The sequence below is a fragment of the Euleptes europaea genome, chromosome 4, assembly GCF_029931775.1.
Source record: "Euleptes europaea isolate rEulEur1 chromosome 4, rEulEur1.hap1, whole genome shotgun sequence".
NCBI classification, from domain to species: Eukaryota; Metazoa; Chordata; class Lepidosauria; order Squamata; family Sphaerodactylidae; genus Euleptes; species Euleptes europaea.
In genome coordinates, this window is record NC_079315.1 from 73,296,272 (window position 1) to 73,319,327 (window position 23,056).

Below are 23,056 nucleotides of genomic sequence, written 5' to 3' on the forward strand. Positions count from 1 at the left end.
AGAGCATCATTGAAGAAAAATCTTGGCATGTAGAGATGGGTTTTCAAATGCCACTGTGACAGAAAATTTTCTTTCATACAATTGGGGGGGGGGGAGCGCCATATTCCGAGCAGGTTATTTTCCCCCTTTTGACTTTTTTCAAAAGTATTGTATGATGTTTGTATACCAGGTACCCTCTGCATCTTACACTTTAGATGACATTTCCTGAAATGCAGGAGAGAAGCTAGTATAAACAAAGAAACAACAAACAATAGATTTTCAGCAGTCTCCACCAAATACATTTTGTGACATTATCTCTTTGGAATTTCTTTGATATGCGCTTGACATAGATTTAGAATTACAAAGGAGTTGAGGGGCTTGCCAAAAAAGATCAGAGAAACAACAGGGCTGGGCAAAGGCAGACTCTGTTTGATTCCATCGATTATATAACTGCCTCCAGGCTATAGATCTCACTACTGGCTGTACTATTGATCCACACCATGAAAATAATCAAATTAATTCATTTCTCGTCAAGTTGTCATTACTGTGGTCTGTTTGATTTCCATATGAGCTTGCTGCTAAGACCTGCAGTATGGGAACAACACATTCACTGCTTTCAGGCAAAAATAGCACAATAAATTTGGTATCATGAGGAATGGCAATAACATTTCTCAACTGGGTGATTTTTGTTTTTAACATTTTAAGCCCAGATGTCTTGAATCCCAGTTCATTGCCTAGTTCAATTAACAAGGGAATCAGCTCTCGGACCTCCTGTTGAGAAGAGCTTGTAGTAGGTCTTTGCTTAAGAGCTAGATTCTTTAACCGAGCAAATGGCAACCGGCTGATATTGCCTCTCTAATTATTAAAACATTCACTCTTAAGATTTTCAAATCACTGCAAAGAGAACTTTACAGTGGACAAATGAGCTAATACTAGCTGCAAGTATGCACTTAAAGTGGTATTTGGTATGTTTATGGGACTTGTGCATGTGCAAGCTCCCCCATTAACTTTAATTAAGGGAATTTGTGCATGAAGTTGCCTTCCCCCACTGAGGTGAAATACCTTTTTGAGCCTCACATTGACACCCCATGCTAGCAACAAATTAAAGAATTAAAGGAAGTTGCTATACAGCCTGTTTTTAAGTTGCTGTAAACCTTTTTGAGGGTTTGTTAACTGTTTGCCCCTTTAGCTTTCTTTATTTCAAGCTCAGTGTTGGTGGCAGTAGGCAGTTTTACAATTGTAAATGTTAGATAAAGAATAATGCAAAAGAATATGTTTTTCTACTCTGAGAAAAATGGCAAGCCTAATAATTAGAAGGGAGAACCAGGTGATTTCAGTTATTTTAAAAATCTGTACAGAATAGAAGTAGTAAGAAACCACAAGGCTTCAGGCTAACCAGTATACTATGTTTGAAGATACTTGAAAATGTAACATATAAGAATCCATATGTATACATATATATTTTGTACCTCCAAGCTTTTTGTGAATTTTGGTGCTCTTTGGGGAGTCTATCATACATGTCTGATTGTTCAGAGAAAGACTGTTCTGGTCTGCACTTCAGGCATCTCTGAACTGTAACACTCTCAAAGATGCAAGCATTTTTATTTATCTTATTTGAGACAAATGCACAAATAGAGAACAATTAAAAATTAAAATTAAAAAGTTAGTAAAATCAATTAAAAAGTAACCAAAATATAAATATATAGGCAAGAAATCCATGCCAGAAAGCTTTATTAAAAGTAGTAGTCCAAAAATTGTCATCTGTTTAAAATTTGCTGCTTGCTTGAACAAAATCTTTTGAAGCAAACATAAGAACATCAGACCAAGGCCCATCAAGTCCAGCAGTCTGTTCACACAGTGGCCAACCAGGTGCCTCTAGGAAGCCACTAACAAGACGAGTGCAGCAGCACCATCCTGCCTGTGTTCCACCGCACCCAAAATAATAGGCATGCTCCTCTGAAACTAGAGAGAATAGGTATGCAGCATGACTAGTATCCATTCTAACTAACAGCCACTCCCCATATGTCCACTCCCCTCTTAAAGTCCTCCAAGCTGGCAGCCATCACCACATCCTGGGGCAGGGAGTTCCACAATTTAACTATGCGTTGTGTGAAAAAATACTTCCTTTTATCTGTTTTGAATCTGTCACCCTCCAGCTTTAGCAGATGACCCCGTGTTCTAGTATGGGAGAGGGAGACAAACTTCTCCCTGTCCACTCTCTCCAAACCATGCATAATTTTATAGACCTCTATCATGTCTCCCCTCAGCCGCCTTCTTTCCAAGCTAAACAGCCCTAAGCGTCTTAACCGCTCTCCATAGGACAGTTGCTCTAGTCCCCTAATCATTTTGGTTGCTCTTTTCTGTACCTTCTCAAGCTCTGTAATATCCTTTTTTAGGTGTGGTGACCAGAACTGTACACAGTATTCCAAGTGTGGTCTCACCATAGATTTGTACAAGGGCAGTATGATATCAGCAGTTTTATTCTCTATTCCTCCTCTAATTATGGCCAGCAAGGAATTTGCCTTTTTTACAGCAGCCACCCACTGGGTTGACATCTTCATTGAGCTATCCACTACCACCCCAAGATCCCTTTCTTGGTCTGTCGCTGCCAGCACAGATCCCATCAGTGTATATGTGAAGTTCGGATTTTTTGTCCCAGTATGCATCACTTTACACTTACATTGAATCTCATTTGCCATTTTAATGCCCATTCTTCCAGTATGCAGAGATCCTTCTGGAGCTCTTCACAGTCCAGTTTTGTTTTAACCACCCTAAATAATTTGGTGTCATCTGCAAACTTGGCTACTTCACTGTTTAACCCCTGCTCCAGGTCATTGATGAACAGGTTGAAAAGCACCGGTCCCAACACAGATCCCTGAGGCATCCCACTGCTCACATCCCGCCATTGGGAGAACTGACCACTGATTCCTACTCTGCTTCCTATTTTTCAGCCAGCTCTCAATCCATAAGGGGACTTGTCCTCTTATCCCGTGACTATGAAGTTTGCTTAGCAGTCTTTGGTGGGGGACTTTGTCAAAAGCTTTTTAAAGCCTGGTGGGTGGCTAACGAAAGCAAGTTTTATAACTGTGGTACAACAGCAAAGAAGTCCAGTCCTCTCACAGGTGTGAAACTACACAAGGTATCCTGATACTCGTTTGGGATCAGTCCTTCTGTAATGTAAAGTGGTGGAAGCTGCCTTATACTGAATCAGACCCTTAGTCCATCAAAGTCAGTATTATCTACTCAGACTGGTGGTGGCTCTCCAGGGTCTCAGGTAGAGGTCTTTCACATAATCTACTCCCTTTAACTGGAGATGCCGGGGATTGAACCTGGGACCTTCTGCATGCCAAGCAGATGCTCTACCACTGAGCCACAGCCCCACCCCATCCAGTCAGTTCAATGTACAAACTTTTTTTTCTTCCACAATAATCATGGGAGCCAGCCTTGAGCCTATAGTAGAGGAAAGGAAAAGTAACTGTCCATGTGTACGGGTCCAAAGAGTTTTTCAAAAACAGTAATAATGCCAGTATGAGGTAGTGCAAAAATTCCCCTCCCGTTATCTCAGGAAGAAGGTAAATATTAGCTTAAGATAAAACAATATATCAGACATGGCACTCAGAGTTTTTCCTCTTTAAGAGTTGAAATGATAGATTATAATCTTCTAAGAAATCTACAAAATCTAATCTTGCCCCATGTTGCAAAGTATGCAGCATTTATTTTACTCATAAATGGCTGTAATTTGTTCAAATCAAATTGCTTCATATTTGATTCTAAGAATTCTTGAAGTACTATGTGTAACATTAGGAATATCTGATTCTCTAACTCAGAGAATCATATTAGAAAACAATTTACTTCAATGCTTTCATCCACTTCAGCCCCATCCAACATGTACTTATTTTAAATTTAGATTTGCAACATTAGCTTTATAAAAGATAGAACAAAAGATGCTTTTTAAAGGAAATTGAGAAGCTTTCTATTAAGCCTGTCTCTGAAAAATACTTGCTGAATAGCTTGATTTCTTTTCTACTTCAAGTTTAACTAATTCATCCCCATATTATTTCGCATTTCTAATACTTGATACATTACCTACAAGCAGGACACCAAGAAGTGATCATGCAGGTGACTTGCATTTCATTTTCTTTTCATCTGTTGTAACATGGAATTCTGGACATGGATCTAACACGTGACACGATCTATGAATTCTAGAAGTCACCTTTGACTTGTGATCTCACTGCAGTTCCGAAATTACAGTTTGGAAAATTAGTGGGGGATTGAAGTAGAGTAGCTTTGTTTACTAAAGATGATGGAAGCTTTTAATTTGAGGAATGAGTTTGTTAATTAGATACAATTAATGTGTGAATCTTCTAAAGTCAGATTGTATGTGAATTGCTCTAATGCTAAATAATTTAACAGTGAGACACAGGAGGAAATGATGTCCTCTATCACCAGTCCTTAGCACTAGTCATTCATGAACATTGGGGAATATCTGGGGTCAAGTCTGGGAAGAAATCTGAAAACTTAGCTTATATGTTTTGTTTTGACAATTTCAGACTGAAATGAATTCAAGATGATACTTTTTCAGATCTTGCAGAAATTAAATTCAATTTCTGACTATAAAGCTAATTGTTTAAAATTAGAATTGGAGTTTAATATCAAATGGGTGGAAGAGCAGTTTTTAAACTAACCCCTGGGGGTAAGCCAACAGGAGTGACTCATTCCAAAGGGATGATGGTGTAAACACTCAGAGTGGTGTTGGTAGGAGCACAACTGAACTTCAGAGTGAGAATCAGCCGACAAAGGAGGGCCATGGACTGTGTTAGGCAAGAGTCATTGGAGAGGGAAACTTATTATTGGTGTCTATATGTTAATTCCGGGCCAAGATGGGGGAGCTGGAGTGCTTGTTGCTAAATGACAATTTAGGTAAAGGGGGGGTCACAATGGGACACTTCTATAAAGGCAAGCACTGTGTCATTACTGACCCATGGAATGACATCACATCTGGATATAAACTCTATAAACAGGGAGGGAAGGAAATGTTAGGGGAGGTATTGCTATGACTATCAAAGAGGACATATTGGGAATAAACTCACTATGGGCGGAGATACCAGGCCCTAAGGGTTACTTAAAGTGGAGGGGTGCTATTGCCCAACCTGATCAAACCCTTAAGGCTGATCTCGAGATGGAGAAGGAAAAAAGGGAGGTGACTAAAGCAGAAAGCAGTGCAATACTAGGTGACTTGAACTATCTTCACATTGAGTGGGAAAATACGTGCTTGAGTCATGCTGTAGAAATGAGGTTCCTAGACATCATAAATGACTGTGCACTGGAACAGTTGGTCATGGAGCTGACCAGAGTGGTAGTGATCTTGAACTTGGTTCCTAATGGGGCTTGAGACCTGCCATGAGATGAAGATGTTGTTGCACTGACTGGGAATAGTGACCACAGTTTTATTAAGTTTATTGTTCATGTCAGTGGAAGGTTTTCCCCAAAGTCCAAAACACATTTGATTTCAAAAGAGTGAACATTACAAAAAGGAGTGGGCTAGTTAGAAGGAAGCTGAATGGAAAACTCAAGAGAGTCAAATCCCTAGATGATACTTGGAAGCTATTTATAACCACACTAATTGTGGCCCAGATAGAATGCATTCCCCAGACTAGGAAAGATACCACCAAGTCTAAAAGGATGCTTGCATGATTAATGGCTCAAGTCAAAGAAGCCATAAAAGGCAAAAAAAATTGCATGTTTACCACAAAGTGAACAGAAGGGAGCACACAGTCTGTCAATAGAAGCGTAAATTAACAAAAAAATATTGTGCCTTCAAGTCACAGCTGACTTATGGCAACTCCATAGGGTTTTCAAGGCATGAGACATTCAGAGGTGGTTTGCCATTGCCTGCCTCTGCATCGCAATCCTGGTATTCCTTGGAGGTCGCCCATCCAAATACTAACCAGGGCCAACCCTGCTTTAGCTTCTGAGATCTGAAGAGAACAAGCTAGTCTGGGGCTATCCAGGGCAAGTTAACAATTAGGAAAGCAAAAAGAATGAGGAGCAAATTGCTAAAAATATCAAGACAAAGAATAAGCATTTCTTGAACAACATCAGGAGCAGGAAGCCAGCTAGGGAGGCAGTTGGGCCATTAGATGACAAGGGAATAAAAGCATTGCAAAAGGAAATGGCTTGCACCTATGTTCACTATGGAAAGTGTGGAGTGCTCACCCATGCTAGAGCCATTATTTTCAGGAAGGAAATCTGAAGAACTGAATCCAATTGAAGAGACAAGAGATAAAGTTCTAGGACTACTAGCAGATTAAAAACCAATAAATCTCCAGGTTCTGATGGCATACCCCTGAGAATTCTTATGGAGCTTGAATGTGAAATTGTTAATCTCCTAATCATTATATGTAACTTGTCACTAAAATCAGCCTCTGTACCAGTAGCACATGTTGCATCAGTTTTAAAAATGGGAACCAGGAAATCACAGGCCTAATGTTTATCCCAGTTAAATTAGTAGAAACTGTTAGAAAATATAGAATTATTTAACACATAAAAGAACAAAGCCTACTGAGAGAAAATCAGCATAACTTCTGCAAAAGGAACTCTTACCTAACCAACCTTTTGAAGTTCTTTGAGAAAGCGAACAAGCATGTAGATGATGGTGATCTGATAGACATTGTGTAGGAGGAGTTCCAAAAAGTCCTTGACAAGTTACCTCACCAAACACTCTTGAGTAAGCTCAGCAATCGGGATAAGAGGCTGGGTCTTCTTAGGGATTGAAAATTGGCTAAACAACAGGAAGCAGGCAGTAGGAATACATGGACAGTTCCTACTCAATGGGAGCAGTAGCATCCCACAGGGATTAGTATTGGGACTCATGCTATCTAATTTATTCATAAATGATTTTGATCTGGAAGGTGCAGCATAGTAGAAAGGTTTGTAGATTAATATCAAATTATTCAGGATGGTGTAAACCAAGGCCATGAAGAGCTCCAGGAAGATCTCTTCAAATTCGGTCAGTGGGTGGTGTGACAAATGTGTAAGGTACTGCACACAGGAACAAAAAATCCCAACTTTAGGTATATGCTAGTGGGGTCTGAAATTACTGAAATCAAGAAGGAAAGAGACCTTGAGGTCATGGTGGATAGCTCAATAAAAATGTTAACTCAGTGTGCAGCATCAGTGAAAAAGGCAAACTCTATGCTGGGATTATTAGGAAAGGAATTGAAAAACTGCCAATATTATAATGCCCCTGTGTAGATCTATAATGAGACTTCATTTGGAATACTGTGTGCAGATCTGGTATCTCAGAAAAGACATTTCAGAGCTGTAAAGAGAGTGACCAAGGTGATTAAAGGGTTGGAACACCTTTCCTATGAGACTGGGACTTTTCAAAGGGTAGAATTTGATCTAGTTCTATAGAATTATACATGGCGCGTAGATTATAGATGGAAAAAACTTTTTCTCTCTCTCCCAAAATAATAGATCTCGGAGGAACTCAATGAAGTTGATTGGCAGTAGATTCAAGATGGACAAAAGGAAATACTTCTTTACTCAATAAGTGATTAAAATGTGGAATTCACTGCCAGAAGGTGTAGTGATAGCCACGAGCATAAATGGCTTTAAAAGAGGATTGGACAAATTCATGGAGGATAGGTCCATTATTGCCTACTACCTGTGGTGATTAAAGGAAACCTCCCGATTCAGAAGCAGGAAATATATGAATAATAATGCTAGGAGACAATATTGGAAGAAGGCCTTGGCCTCTGTGCCATTGTGTTGGCCATCCAAAATTGGTCACTGTGTGAGACAGGATGCTAGACTGGATAAACCTCTAGTTTGATTGCATATGTCTATTCTCATGTTCTTAAATATGCAGTTATGTCTGAAAGATGAACTATCCAAGTGAATGTGCATTCCTTGGAAAGGTACCACAATTAGGAGAATAGGTACAGGAGGTTATTACTGTAATTAGTTTAATCATGAGAGTTTGTTGAAAAAAGATTAGGGCTGATGAAATTTTGGACTAAATGAATGTGATCATGATTAAGAAGAGTAGCTTTGCAAAAGTTATGTGTGTTGACAAGGATATTGTTTCGATTCATGAATATATGAATAGACCTACTGTCTGAAACCATAAATAACTAAGGAAGTCTAGTAACTCAGTTTGTTTGGACAATAAGCCCTCATGTATATCTGTTTTTTATTAATGTATGTTGTTTACAGTCCACCTTTTTCACTGAAACTCAAGGCAGATTACACAGTGTAAGTCAATGAAATTGATAGGATGAGATATCATCTAATAAGCAATGTAATATAGGATTAGGATTGCAGACATTGGAAACAAAGTAGAAATCTGAATAAACCTCACATGTTAAACAAGCATTAAGTGGCATTTACATAAGTAGAAATACAGTGCACTGAGAACAAGATAAAACCTACAACAGATAGTGCATGCCATACACAGTAGTAAAGTTCACAGACCCGTTCCTTTCCTTGAAACATTTCCTGAACATCTAGTTACACTTTGTTTAAACATAACAACAACAATAATAATAATTTGTTTATATTCTGCCCTCCCCCTGCCAAAGCAGGGCTTAGGGCAGTTTACAGCAAGAATAAAACAAATCTTCAGAGACAAAGTAACAACAATATAAAACACAAGCAAAGATACAACTCTAAAATAATGGTGCCTTATCATCTGTCGACTCTCAATACTGAAACGTCCAGATTGTATTTCTGACAGCATGATGAAATAACAACAAACCCAACCCAATTAAAACACGGAAAGGAGGAAGCTGGGGAAAGAGACTGGAAGAGAGAAGCAAGTGGGAGGGAAGCATAACTGTCTAGGCCAGTGAATGGAATGCCATAGATGTAAACCCGTTACTGTCCTCAAACATAGGCCTGGTGGAACATCTCTGTCTTACAGGCCCTCCAGAACTGGGAAAGATCCGTTAGGACCAGGGTCTCCTTGAACAGAGAGTTCACCAGGCAGGGGCCACGTCCAAACAAGCAGTTACCCTGGTTGAGGAAAACCAGATGGTCTTTTGGGCCAGGGAAAACTAGGAGATTGTCAGAAGACAGTCTCCTGGGGGGGTATATCAGAAGAGGTGGTCCCTCAAATACGAGGGTGGACATGATATGCAATTATATTGTTACAAGCAGGTGACCTGTGAGGCTCACAGGGGGGAATCCCATCCTTTCCCCTCACTTGCTGGGCCAGCCACTTGTGATTCCTATTCCTGTGCCCACCGGCCTGCAAAAGCAGGGACGGCATCAGCAGTGAAGAGAAATGGTAGGGGGTAGCACAGCTCCTGCTTCTCCTCCCCTGGCTGCACAGGCATCGATGGTGGGCATCGATAGTGGGGCTGGCCTTAGTGGTAGAAAGGGTAGGTAACAGAGGCTCCCACTCGTCAGTCCCCGCTTCCCTGCAGTGCTGCCCTGGCAGTAGAGGGGGTGGCTCCCACTCTCTCACCCACAGAAGAGAGGTGACATCAGGTAGGTTTCCAGCAGTTCTGTTCATCTGGCTTCTCCTCTCCCTACTCACAGTAGGTTTGTATTCTCCGCAAAAGCACAGACAATGTTCCCCTGTATTCAGGGAGGGGGGTTAACCCCCCCTTCATTTTTTTAAGTTCTCATATTTTTCTGTAACTCAGTGGGTCCCCAAGTCTGAAGAATACCCACATTTGAACCTGGCCCCATTCTCTGGTTCTGTCACTTCACTTGGGGACTAGGTTCAGCAGTAACAGACCCTTTTTAAATTTAATTTTAAGTCACAGCAACCCTGGACTTCTTCAAGGGTTCGGCATCCAAATACAAGGCAGGGCTGACCCTGCTTAGTTTCCAAGATCTGACAAGATTGAGCTAGCCTGGACTATCCAGGTCAGGGCTAAAAGTAAAGCATGCTGTTGAGTCACAACTAACTCATGGCAACTCCTTGAAGTTCCACCTCATGGGGTTTTTAAGGCAAGAGATATGCAGAGGTGGTTTCCTGTTGCTTTCCTCTGCATAGCCGCCCCAGTCTTCCTTGCTGATCTCCCTTCCAAGTACTGACCCTGGTTAGCTTCCGAGCGCTGATGAGATCATGCTAGTTTGGGCTACTAGGGTTATTCTGACATTACTCTTGATAGCCAGCAGAAGATTAGTGCTATTTTGTTATATAGCCCTATCAGTTGCCCAAGTTACTTCTTACCCTGTTTTCTGGTGCTACTGATTCAGCTTGAGACTTGACCACATGGGAGCTGCTCTGTATCACAGTCATAAGGTAACAACTGGTTCTAAATTATCTATTTTGACAAAAAATACGGTATCAGTATTCTGATGAGCTCTGGCCTTGCCAGGTGCATTCATTACCAGTCAACTGCTGCTGTTTGTTTTTTGTTTTTATTTTTTTAATCCATAATTTAAGTCGAAGCACATTGTTTGCATTAACATTCAGGAGATCCGGGATGCAGATATTGTGCTCTGTGTGTGTTATTCAACTAGTCCTGGGCCCCTGAGCACTGAGGTAATCATTGAAACTCTGTGGAACATATCGGCCTTAACAGATCAAGTGCATAGCACTTCACACAGAATGACTCCACAAACCTTTTTATTGTACTGTAGCAACAGGAAGGAATTATAATTGGACCACCTGAGAATGTTATTCATTCAACTATTAAGTTTTTTTTAAGTCAAACATTTGTTGTTAAATGTATACTTTTTAAAAAAAAATAGCTGAGAAAATAAGGTATATAGAGGGTAGTGCATTAAACTGACTGGCCTATTAATTGCAAATAAAGGAAGGGTGGTTGGTATATAAAAGGCCTACAGCGCAAGGGAAACATGAGTGTTCGATTTGGGGCACATATCTCTGTAGGTAGAAAATGAATTTTATTTGATGCCCTTCAGTATGGGCAGAGTTCACCAGGAGAATATGGTGATTATTAGAATCAATGTCATTAGGAAAGTTTAGAATCTTTGGTGAGAGGAAACAAATTTCAGTCTGTGCAGGTGCCTCCATTCCGCCCTCACAGTAAATTAAAAGTTTGATTCAAGGCTTCCCAAACACAAGGAGAGTAGTAAAGGGAGCACAAGAGCACAGCAGGCTGTCTTTGTGTCCATCACTGTCAAGACAGACAACCCATTTTGATTGTTGCTACCTCTACGTTCTCCATTTTGTGTTCCTGGGAATCAGCATTTTGTGTTGTTCCACACAGGCCTAGCTCATTTTGTTCCCATAACACCAGCTGTAGCTTGTACCATCACAGGCCTGGCAGTCAAGGTCACCAGTTCATACCACTCTTAATTAACTGAGTGAGAACATCTGTGTGAAGATGGGAGGGGTGAGATCTCTCATCTCCTCTGAGAGCCTTATTCTGGTTTAGACTGGTTTACACCATCTAGAGACTTCTCCTAAATGTCCATTGTGATTGGAAGTTCCGGGTCACCTGTCCCAGGTTCACTTTTCATAGGTTCAACTAAGCCAAGTAGTAGCTATGCTTCCTTCTTATTTTGGTTATCTGTTAGTGGAATTGCAGTGCCTGACGGGCACCTCTTTTTTCAGGGTCCCTCTGTGAATTATGAGGGGTGAGAAAAAGAGGAGGTAGCAGCAGCAAGTAGGGAAGGGGCGGGAAGACGAAGATAGAGGCTGGTGGGAGGATGACATCTCATGCTGGCTTGCTGATTGGCTCATCTCTTTGGGAGGATCGTCTTAAATTCAGGGTCATGGGTCATCTGCTTTTATGTATTGGCTTCTCTTGGGGTGGGGGACATCTTATTTTCAGTGTCATCGTCCTTTCTAGTAAATATGACCCAATTGGTGGAATACTGTAATTAAAATTATACTCTACAATGCACTGGGGAAAAATTTGGTTCCGTTGGGAAATAGGGCAGAAAATCCTAGCTATTTAGTATTAAAATTATTGTGGAGTAACATGACATGATGTGCATTTCTTCCTATTAGTATATAAATCATTACACTTTTTCCTCTCCAGTGGTTTTACTTTTGTTCATATTAATTTTGGTTTCTGTCATATTTGGGCACTTTAGACTTTTTAAATTCATATTGAGAATTTATGTAGCATTTTTCCTTTAGCAGAACATGGTTTATTTACATTATCTCAGTAATCCTTGCCTGAACTGTATACGGTAGGGCCTGTATTACCATCTATGTGGTGGGTGGGCTAGAGCCCCCTGGGGCTACCTTCCTCTGAGCAACATTTCTGGCCAGTATTTAAAATGTGATTTACTGATGTGTGTCAGCTACTCCGAAGAACTTGTACCATTACAGATTTCATTCTGATTTATTAAAAGCCCATTGCTGTTTTCAAGGCACCTTCAGTGTTGCTGTAATGTAGTTGTTTACAAAAGTGTTTAGAGCTTGCAGGGTCTCGATGTACTTGGAATAGAAGTAAAACCCATTTTCTATCCAAGTTGCTCTTCAGTTGACAAATCTCCCAATGAAGATTGAGCGTTTCTATTATCAAAGCAGAAGAACTGTAGATTAAACCCGTCATTTATCCCTGTCATAAAATGCAATCACTGTTCATTCTCTGCACTGCCTTGCACAATTGCTTCAGTTGGGGGCTGGAACAGGGTGATAGTAGATAGATACTTAAGAAGCATTTGTTGTGTTTAAAAATGTTTCTTCCAAGAAGGATTTCAAGGAAAGGAAATACTTGCAGCAAGAACAGAAAGTTGTTGCTGTGGTTATTGGCCTTGTTATCTCATATTAGTTGAACATTGGGCACAACAAAAGGAAATACAAAGTAAGCAATTGTAACACTGGCATGCTGTCAGATTAGGCAGCTGGCTATTTAAATTAAATATTGATGCAGTTTTAAATGTTCAATAAGGATTCCAAAGAAAGCTACCTAAAAGTTGTGGTTCTTAGGGTTAATCTTTTATTTATCTAAAGGATGATGGAAGTTGTCTGCTTCTATGATATGAACTACAATCAGCTTAAAAATAATTGACAAATTAATCCCCTCACAGCACAGCAGATGTAAAGGTGTTAGGTTTAATTATGCCTGTCTGGTTGCTTTGTGTGATCAAGGAATAAAGGTGCTATCTCTGGCTAAGGTCTACCAGGGATATTCCTGACCTGCTGGGCTTGTACATTTTAATTATTGATTTCCACCATGTCAGCTATTGCCCAAGTAGGACCTTAATTCGCAGTTAGTTATCATGGAAAGATGAAAACAAAACTGCCACCAGCCATCTTGAGAATATGGTTGTAAAGAACCTTTAGCCAATAAATGTCTTATGCTAACATCCAAATGAACTATCCCACTTTCCACCCACATCAGTAGGTTGTGTTTTGTTTCAGGCCATGTGAATGACTGATTATTTCTTTGCTTGTAGGTGAATGAAGTTACTGTAGAACAACTAGTGCAGCAGCACCCACACATAACCTTCAGTACTGTACTACAAGACTGCAAGAGAACCCTGGAACGAGCGTACCAGATGGGTTGGACACCCAACATGTCCACTGCCTCTTAACTCATTATATGATATTAAAGTGATAATTTCTGCATTCAGCAGATTTGGACTGAACGTTTGAAATTTGATAAGTTTTTTATTAATATTTTTGCTTTTTATTACATACATATTCAGTTTTAGTATGAAACTTTTAGTTTTTACTATATATATGTGTATGTATAGATATATGTGTGTGTGAGTATGTATGTGTGTGTATATATATATATACACACACACACACATACGTAATATATACATACACACATACATATACCTGTATGTATGTATATATGCATGTATGTAGTGGGAAGTTTATGTTCGGTCCACTAATGGAAAAGTTGAAAGAAAAACATAGTCAAATATATTTAATTGTTCTGAATGTTTAATTGTCAAACAAACTCTGCGGGTGTCTAAACGGTTACTGAGGGCGTGCAGCTTTTCATGATGCAATATACATTTAAGTTTACATTGAAAGGAAACACTATTTGTTTTTTCTTAACTATGTGTTAATGATCAAAAAGCCCTTTAGAAAAGCCTTCTACTTTTTCTGTATGCATAAATCCAATGATAAAAGTGTTTGGCAACTTTCTTGAAGTGGGTTCCTGCTAGTTCTGTGGGTAGTTTCAGCAATGTATTATAATGCTTCTTTTTCTTTCATATCTCCCTTTGCTTTGGTTGTTCATATTGGTTTTGTAAGTGATGCCTACTTTTCCTAAGCTCTGCTTAAAGTAGAGGCTAGGCTTAATTGTAAAGCTAAATATCTGTTGATGCTCCCCACATGTGTGTTTTGAGATGTACAGTTCTGGAATCTCAAATAAGTGATTCAAAAATATAGCATTTTGATAATGACAAGTCGTTATTTTGAATAGAATCCTTAATAAAATAATGGACATGGAATAAGTATTAAAGTGGACAATCCTGCTGATTTTTATTAGTGCTACCAAAGTGATATTTTTGTCCTGTAGTTATTTCATATGTGTTTCCTATTAATTTTACAGAAGTTTAGGAAGAAGACATTTTTTTACAAATTATGCTCTTGACTAGATTTCTCCATATTCATACCTTCCAGTTAGTATAATATTTCAACTAACGATGCTTTTGATTTAATTTCCCACAATTTCTTCTATATGTTAAAGTTTAAAATTGCTTCTGCGAAAAACAATGACTCAGCTCTTACAAACTAGATCTTTCCTCTTCCTGAAGCCGTCCCCTGTTATCTCTGAAAAGCATTGGCTTTCTAGGAGTCACAGTGGGCTGCTAGAGGAAGGAGAATGCAGACAAATTTTCGCCTGTGAGTTGTTTGTATTCGTTGGTTAGATCCATCCAGTATTTCCAATCAATCTCACCTAATCCCCCTCCTTATTACAGCTGTCTGTCTTTCTACATGGCTTTACCTATACAGGTCCCATGATCCCCAGCATTGCCTTTTGGGTAGTTGGTCAGCCCATTCTTGGGGGGGTGGGGAGTAGCACAGCAACGCTGCCTTCTCAGAGGCTTCCCAGCCACCACAGAGGGGGAAAAGCCTTTTTTTAAAGCAAAAAATTAAAAAGGGGAGGAAATGCCCCATAGCGAACAGCAAGGCTGCGCCACCCAAAAAAGATGGCACAGCCCCGCCACCACACAAGGGGGTGTTTCTGTGGCAAATGGGGCTAGGAAGCTGACTAACATCAACTTCACACCTTGGAACACCCCCCAGGAATATCCCCCCATGCCGACACAGGTTTTCCCTTCTGGGAAATCTCTGCCAGCATGGCTGCACTGGTGGCGGGGGCCAGCAGAACTCCACGGTTCCCAGATGCCAGTGTGTTCACGCCAGCTCCTATGGAACTTTGCCACCCCCCAGGAATGCACTCAGAGGCATCCCATCACCCCCTTTTCAGGAAAATGCTGGCTGGACCAACCCATGGTTTGTATAATCCAACCCAGTGGCTTGAATTCAAAGTGCCAGTGCATAAACAATGCATTTCTATTTGTACTCCGGGAGAATAATCGCTGATTTTTGCCAATTTCCTCTTTCTCTATAGTCACATATCACAATAAGTTCTCACACTTTTCCTGAGGAGTTCCTCAAATCACAATACTGGCTTTTGGGGTGCACAAAGCTGTGGTGGGGATGTGTGTGTAAGCATGCCCCCATATCACTTATTAAAATAACTTGCTACTGCTGAATTCCTCCAGGCAATCACATCATTCATATGTGCCAGTTGACAATGGCATAAAGACAACTTAGTGTAAATCTTATGATACACACGGTGCCAATAGCCATTCCCCTTATTTCAGTTGCAGTTTTTCAGAAAATATTTCTTTTTGATTGCTTTTCACCCAATTTCCAAAGTGCTGGTTCACCATGCTCACATTAATCTTTCTCCATGAAGTCAGGCACGTGCATCCCCATACATTTGGAAAAATGTATCAGAGTAAACTGGTCCGGTTCTTTTATGATCACTGACTACGAACTTTTGAATTAAAGCACAGAAAATCGTAAGATATTGATAGCTAAACAAGGACATGGGTGGTAAAGAGTGAATCCCATGTTGTAGTTTCCTGCTAATAAGAACCTTAAGCCACAGTACCTTCTTTGTGGAATCATCACTTTATTTTGAATAGGCATACCTGCTAGGGAGGGGAAAGGCTTCCACATTCCTTTGAACTGTACTGCATATATTCCATATTTGTATCCTAGCTGATGAAGTCTACTGTGACACACACCAATTTTAATCCAAAACTGACTTATAGAATTAATATGTGCAGAAAATTACTTGAGGGTATTAATGAAAGGAATAGCTTTATGTGTCAAATTGTGTTAAGAAGGGTTAAAAGTGAGAATACCTGACAAATAGACACTAAAAATACAGACAAGGTGGTAAGTAACCTTTAGAATGCAACAATTTGATAAAGGGTGGGTTTTTTTAGGTGTATGACACTGTGTATTTGTTTTTAAAGGTTAATGTGTTTTAATCCAAAATATCAAATGTTCAGGCTTGACCTGGAGAGTTGCCATTATTGTCAAAATGTTAGGTTAATATAGAAGGCTTTAGGCAGCATAACTTGAAAACAGCATTAGTGTGTTTCTATAAGCCACATGTCCAGCCTCATAGCTTCAATTCCTGACGACAACAGAAAACAGCTTGCTGTGTCATTTCAGTGACAGTTTCTTGAACGTTTTCTTATTAGATATTTCAAATTGAGACTAAAAGCCTTTGCAAAAGAAAAGAAAAGCGTAAAGTGGATCTTGCCAGGCATATCACAAATACAGGTGAATGCATAGAATGCAGCCATTCAAACCAGCCATTTTAGCCATTCAAACAGTGGCTGTACACAAATAAAACAGTGATTGGAAAAGAAGCCTGGTCATTTGTAACCTTCAGGAATGCATCAATTTCCATAATTTTCTGTATACATTTTGACCTTGCAATCGGTGACAGAAATATAGCAAAGCATACCCTGGAAACTTTCAGTCTCCTAGAGTACTTTGTTCTCATTCCTTCATGTTTCTTTTGAGCGTTTTCACAAATAATGTGTCTTCCTTGATAGTGCCATGAAGCTGGAGGTTCTTCGGAGAGTATATATTCTTAACCTGGCTCCTCAGGTATGACTGGAAAGATGAATTGGAACAGTGTGTTGTTACTCTAACTGTGTTTAAAGTGTTGTCAAGTCACCTCTGACTTGGGGCAACTCCATAGGGCTTTCGAGGCAAGTGATTAAGCAGAGGTGGTTTGCCATTGCCTTCCTCTGCAAAGTCTTCCTTGGTGGTCTCCCATACAAGTACCTGAAAAGAAGGCACATAGAAAGTACCTTGAGGGAAGGCACCCACAGTGCCTTGAGGAAAAACACAACGCTGTCTTGATTTGCTAGAGATTGCTCTCTTCATATCGAACAACCTCCCAGTTTTATTAAGCATCAGACAATAAGTACCAAGGTTAATGAACAACAAGGCAATGGGGTATTCTATTCTTATGACAGAGTTTACGGGAAAATATTCTCTGGTTAAAGGATTAGCAAGGCAAGCTTTAATCATTCACAGTAGTACGTGACCAGTATCCAAAGTGGACTTTGACCAGGATCCTTCCAGAGACAAGATGCAGAAAATTGTTGTAAGCAATACTCTTGTGATCTGGGCGTGCCCACCAATCACGCATTGCCTATAAGAACTCCTACAAGTACCTACCCTGCTTAGCTTCTGAGATCTGACAAGACCGGGGTATTCTATACCATTCCACATTTCCATTACTCTAACTAAACACACTAAATCACGTAGTAAATAGGTAACTGCCAACATCTGTTGAGTTGTTTACCTCAGAGCAACAGTAAGAATATTAATTGTTTCAATTTAGAGATTTATTCATCAGTTACAAATTTTAATCCGCTAACCTTCACATCTCTAGTTACACTACTTGCAAAAGACTATAGAACTCTTTCCCACTTACTTAACCAAATGACTGTAGAGTAAAAAATTCCACCCAATTTTCTTTGAGAGATGTTCTCTCTGAACAGATGTTATTCTTCCTTTCAGCTGGAAAACATTTTACAACTGATTCATCTATTTAGGTTCCTTGTTCTGTTCTATTATTTTTTTCTTTGGTCACATTGCCCGCTCATAGGCCTACTTCCTTTGCTGCCACCTGTCAAACAAGGTTGTACTTACCTGTAACTGTTGCTCATCAAGTGGTCTGTGCTGGCACACATGGAGACTGTGCACACACAGGCTAGCTGCAGAGATGGATTTCTAAAGCTTTCTTGGTCTTTCCAAAGGTCTCAGACCGCTCCCCCCCCCCATACAATTCACTACCATTTCCTGCCCAAACTGTCACATGACAGGCTGGGAGTGCCCTCCTCAGCAGGGATAGGAGGGAGGGATGTGTGCCTGCACAGAAGACCCCTCAATGAACAGCAGTTACAGGTAAGGGCAACCTTGTTTTCATCTCCATGGCTTTGTGCAGTCCCACATGGGAGAACAGCAAGCTCATGTACCAAAGAAAGTGGGGCATGAGCTCCTCAGCAAAGTAACGACTGTAACACTGCTTTGCCCACCGCAACATCACTCCTGGAATCTACACTGATGGCGCAGTGTTTAATGAAAGTCAAGGGCGAGGACCATGTGGCAGCATTGCCAATGTTGTTCAAGGACACTCTACTTAGAAAGGCTGCTGAAGAAGATTGTGCTCTCACTGAATGTGCTTTGACCGAAAAAGCACAGTCTACCTTCGACAGAGAATAGGCGAGTTTAATTGCAGAAACTACCCAGCAGGAGAGAGCCTGGCCAGAAACAACATATCCCTTTTTGGGACCTGAGAAACATATAAGCACATTATCCACCTTGTGGAAGTCTTTTATCTGATGTAAGGAGATCTTTGCCTTTTTATTTACAGCAAACGTGTAATGTGTGTTCCTTCTGACAGGTGGGGAAGGAGGAAAAACACAAGGAGAACTATGCACTGAAACATGGAAACTGGATACCACTTTAGGGAGGAAGTCGAAACTTGGGTACAGGACTACCTTATCTGTATGAAATCTGGTAAAAGGGGGTGAACATCATAGAGCCCTCAATTTCCCAACCTATGTGCAAGCAGAAAGGCAGTCTTGTAAGACAAAAAAGACCAACCACATGTCACCATTGGCTCAGAGGGTTTATACATTAGGACTCCACTGAGGAACAGTGGAGACTAGGGCCTTTTATGCACAGGTTGTTTCCATCATGATCACCCCCCGCCCAACTACTTTGGGGCTTCATTTTCATTATGCATGTCTTTTCTGACCTTTAGAAGTCACTTCACTCTATCCCCGCATTTTCTCCACGTTTTCTGGATGCTGTTTCTGGTGGCATCCAGAAAACGCAGGGGAAACACAGGGAGTAAATGAAGTAACTTCTAAAGATTGGAAAATATGTGCATAATGAAAACGAAGCCCCAAAGTAGTCGGGTTGTGATTGCCACTGAAACAACCCATGGATGAAAGACCTAGGGAATACAAATTGAGCAAACCCTTCAAAAACTTCTTAGACAATTGAGAAGGAAAAAAAAACACGGGAACCATTAATATCATCATGGAAAGCTAAATAATATCAGGTTGTTAGTAAAATATGTTTTGAATTGTAAAAGCACGCATCCGAGGAATGCAATCTGAATATTTCTTTCTGGACCAGGCTGACATTACATTCAAAGTGTGCATCTGTCTGTCTGGTTGAGGTATAAATATATCGTTTGTTCCAAAGTGAGACAGAAAAGGCAATGCTCAGAATCACCTAATCTCTGCGGTTTCCTGTGCGTTTAACTTCCAGTGACTGTAGTATCACACAGAACCTTCCCTAAGTCCAACACATTTTTTTCCATTCCAGGAACACAGTTTCAGTTAGGTATCATGCATTAATGAAGCTTTCCTAGAACTAAGCTTGCTAGTATACTCCTCATACTGTTATTACCAGGTATGAATTGACATCTGTATGTGGGTCCCTTGTCCCACACAATTTAAATACAGCCACCTTTCCTTGGGACCCATCACTATGTGTCATAAACATTTGAAGTACCATCAAATGTGAAAATGTCTCATTCTCATCATATATATAAAATCAGCATACCACCAACTGGAAAGACACACTTCTGCCACTATGCCCAATCTATTGCATGCAAAGCCAGAGCAGAAAGAAACAGGAAGAACTGCACTGCATTTTTAGAAATGGCTTTAAACTAAATCCACTTAAAGAGTACCTGAAATTTTTGAATGTCAGTGTATTGTAACTTGTTGAACTCACAAGTTCTGCTGAGTATAATGGAGTATTGAATTTTTCTGTTTCAATGCCTGCAGAAATCCCTGACAAATGAGGAAATAACTCTTCTCCATATCCCCCACTTACACGAGTGACAACATAGACTGATTGTTTTCTTTTCTTTTTGGTTATCATTGAATTCAGAGAAGGGATTGCTGAGTCTGTTCTTCATAGTGCAAACATACAAACAAGGCATTCCAAACTTACGTGTGCATTTTTTGTCGATTGACACACTCTGAAGATTTGGTAGAGGAACATGCTTCAGCACAATGTTGATGGTTTCATTTTTTTACCTGTCCCTATTTGCTGAGCCAGCCTGTTTACGGAGAAATGTTTTAAGAGAGACTTCTGCCTTATGGATATTTTTGCATGTAAGAGCAAAAAAATGCTTTGAATACACTTCTTGAAATATAGGATTTCCACTTTATAACATATGGTTAAAGTGTCCTAAAAAAAGAACTAAATGGGTCCATTCCCCGTTCTGATTTCTGTGGTGAGACCCTTAAGCAAGGTTATGATGAAGGTTAACAATCAAGCAGGTTTACTGCAGATCCTTTGAGGAAACAGTAAATTCATTAGCCTTATTCCAAACCATAACTTCAAAACATCCCTCCATATTCTAAACTCAATAATTAGGAACTGATTGGATCTATTCTATTAGTTCAGGGGTCCCCAGTGTGGTACCCATGGGAATCATGGCATCCACTGACACCTTTCCTGGAACCCACCAAGAGTTTTTAGAGGCCAGGCAGCACTTTTGCCTAGCAAAGCTTCTGATTGGCTGTGCATATCTTTTTAATTACTTTGGCGGCATCTGCCACTACAGCACAAGGATGGGATCGTCACTGTGTGACTGAAGTAAGCTGTCCGTCTGCAAAGAAATATTTCTTAAACAATATATTGATTTTTAAAGGCATCCTTGTTAAGCAGAGCTGATGCCTGAAATGTTGAAGGGTTGCTATTAGAGTTAGGCATAACCTAAATTAACAGACATTTTGTGGTTGGCTTCACCTCCTCTGGCAGCCAGTTTGTGGCTGTGTCCACCACCCTGCGTCAGAATTCCAAAGGTGCCTGCAGACTCAAAATGTTTGGGTACCTCTGTGTTAGTCATTCCTCTTTGTGGAGATGTCATCCATATTTGGCTCAATTTGTTTTATGCTTTTCCTTTAAAAAATGTTTTCCATTCATTCTAGTTCTTTGGGCTGTCTTCAAGTCAGTCACTATCTTCATCTTCCTGTTTTCCCTGGCCAGATTCAGCAGACTGCTTTTTAGAGCACTAGAACCATTTAAGAAGCTTCCCAAATATCTACCAGCATCTCAGATTCAGCGAACACCATAGAATACCTCAAAACAATCTTCACTCATTACAGGTGACCTTTCTCCACAAATGCCTTGGCTTCCGCCTTACTCATAGCTCATTCCAACCTGAAGCTTTAATTTAATTGCCTGCTCAAGCTTAATCCAATCACTCCAACAAATATACAGCTGGCAACAATTTGCACCAAACAAAGCAGGGAGGGGGCTTATTGTTAACATGTTGACAAAGGCAACTGCACATCTCCAAATAATACAATTCTACTGAAGCAAACACTAGGCAAGAAATAACCTGGATTTCTGTATTGAGATTCTAGAGTACTGAAAAAACTGCTGCTATCATTTTTTCAGGGGAAACATAAAGATTCTGTTGATCTTTCCTTTTTTATTTAGTCTTATTTGGCTTTATTTCCAGTTGACTTGCCTTTGAGTGAGTCATGCATAAGATCTACCATCAGTGGAGAATAAAAATACTTTTATCTAGAATGAATGGAGAAAGTAGGTGGTTGCTTGACAAATTCACCCTTAGTTCCAAACCTAGACAACATAAAAAGAAGCCCCTGTCTAGCTTTAGGCTTGCAACAAAATCCAAACCTTAATTGTGTTTATTTTAAAATTAATTATATGCAGACTTCACAATGTAGTTGTGCTTAGCGGAAATAAATGTGTACTTAACTGTGAAGGCCTCTCAAAATTAAGCAAAATGTTTAAGCCTGTAGTTCTGTTTTCTATGGCTATGATGCAACTACTAAATCATCTCTCTACTGCTCTGTTTCACACTGAGAATTAGCATGAGGCTAAAGAACAGGTACAGGAGAAAGGGGGGGTTATGTATAGTCGATCAATAAATCTTGCGTACTCTATTAAAAGAAATTAGAGTAACATTAATAGTTCAGCCTAACTCTTATTGTCCTGTGTGCTGATGAGTATCTCTCCTACTGAATCAGCTAGCTAAAAAAAAACAAAAAAAAAAAACATCTTAGAAATATTAAGTTTCTTTTTAAATTCAGGACATGTATGTCTCTTAAGCTGGCTTGATATTGGAATCCATAGATACAACAAAAGCCTTACTGGATCATACAATCCAGTCAAGCAATTTCAATGTTTCAAATTTAGTATTCCTTATATTGTCGAAGGCTTTCACGGTCAGAGTTCATTGGTTCTTGTAGGTTATCCGGGCTGTGTAACCATGGTCTTAAACATTTTGCTTAACACTTGACACTGAGAAACGTCAGGAAAGAAAATACCTAGACCACGGTTACACAGCCCGGATAACCTACAAGTATTCCTTCTTTCGAAAAAAAATAGAATGTCACAAAAAGAAATGTATGTGATTTTAAGAAAGGAATGTTGGAATCAGTCCCACAAATTTCAATGTTATGGGTACAGTACCAACCAAAATGGCAGCTTACTCCCAAATAAACCCACAAGTCCAAGCTTAAGATGATTATTTTGTATGGATGTCAGTTAAGCACCTTGAAATAACAACAGTGATACTTCATGCACTTTAGGGAGCTTAATTTTCCAGCCAACAAACTCTGG

The 23,056-nt window shown here is 39.9% G+C and overlaps 1 protein-coding gene across 1 annotated transcript in view; it reads left to right on the forward strand.

The window, feature by feature from the left end:
• FBXL17 (F-box and leucine rich repeat protein 17) overlaps nt 1-13,553 on the forward strand; it is a 190,851-nt gene extending 177,298 nt beyond the window's left edge. The window contains exon 10 of the mRNA XM_056848845.1: nt 13,321-13,553. Coding sequence (XP_056704823.1) covers nt 13,321-13,458 — 138 coding nt within the window. The 3' untranslated portion in view covers nt 13,459-13,553. The remainder of the gene's footprint in view (nt 1-13,320) is intronic.
• The last annotated feature ends 9,503 nt before the right edge of the window (nt 13,554-23,056 follow it).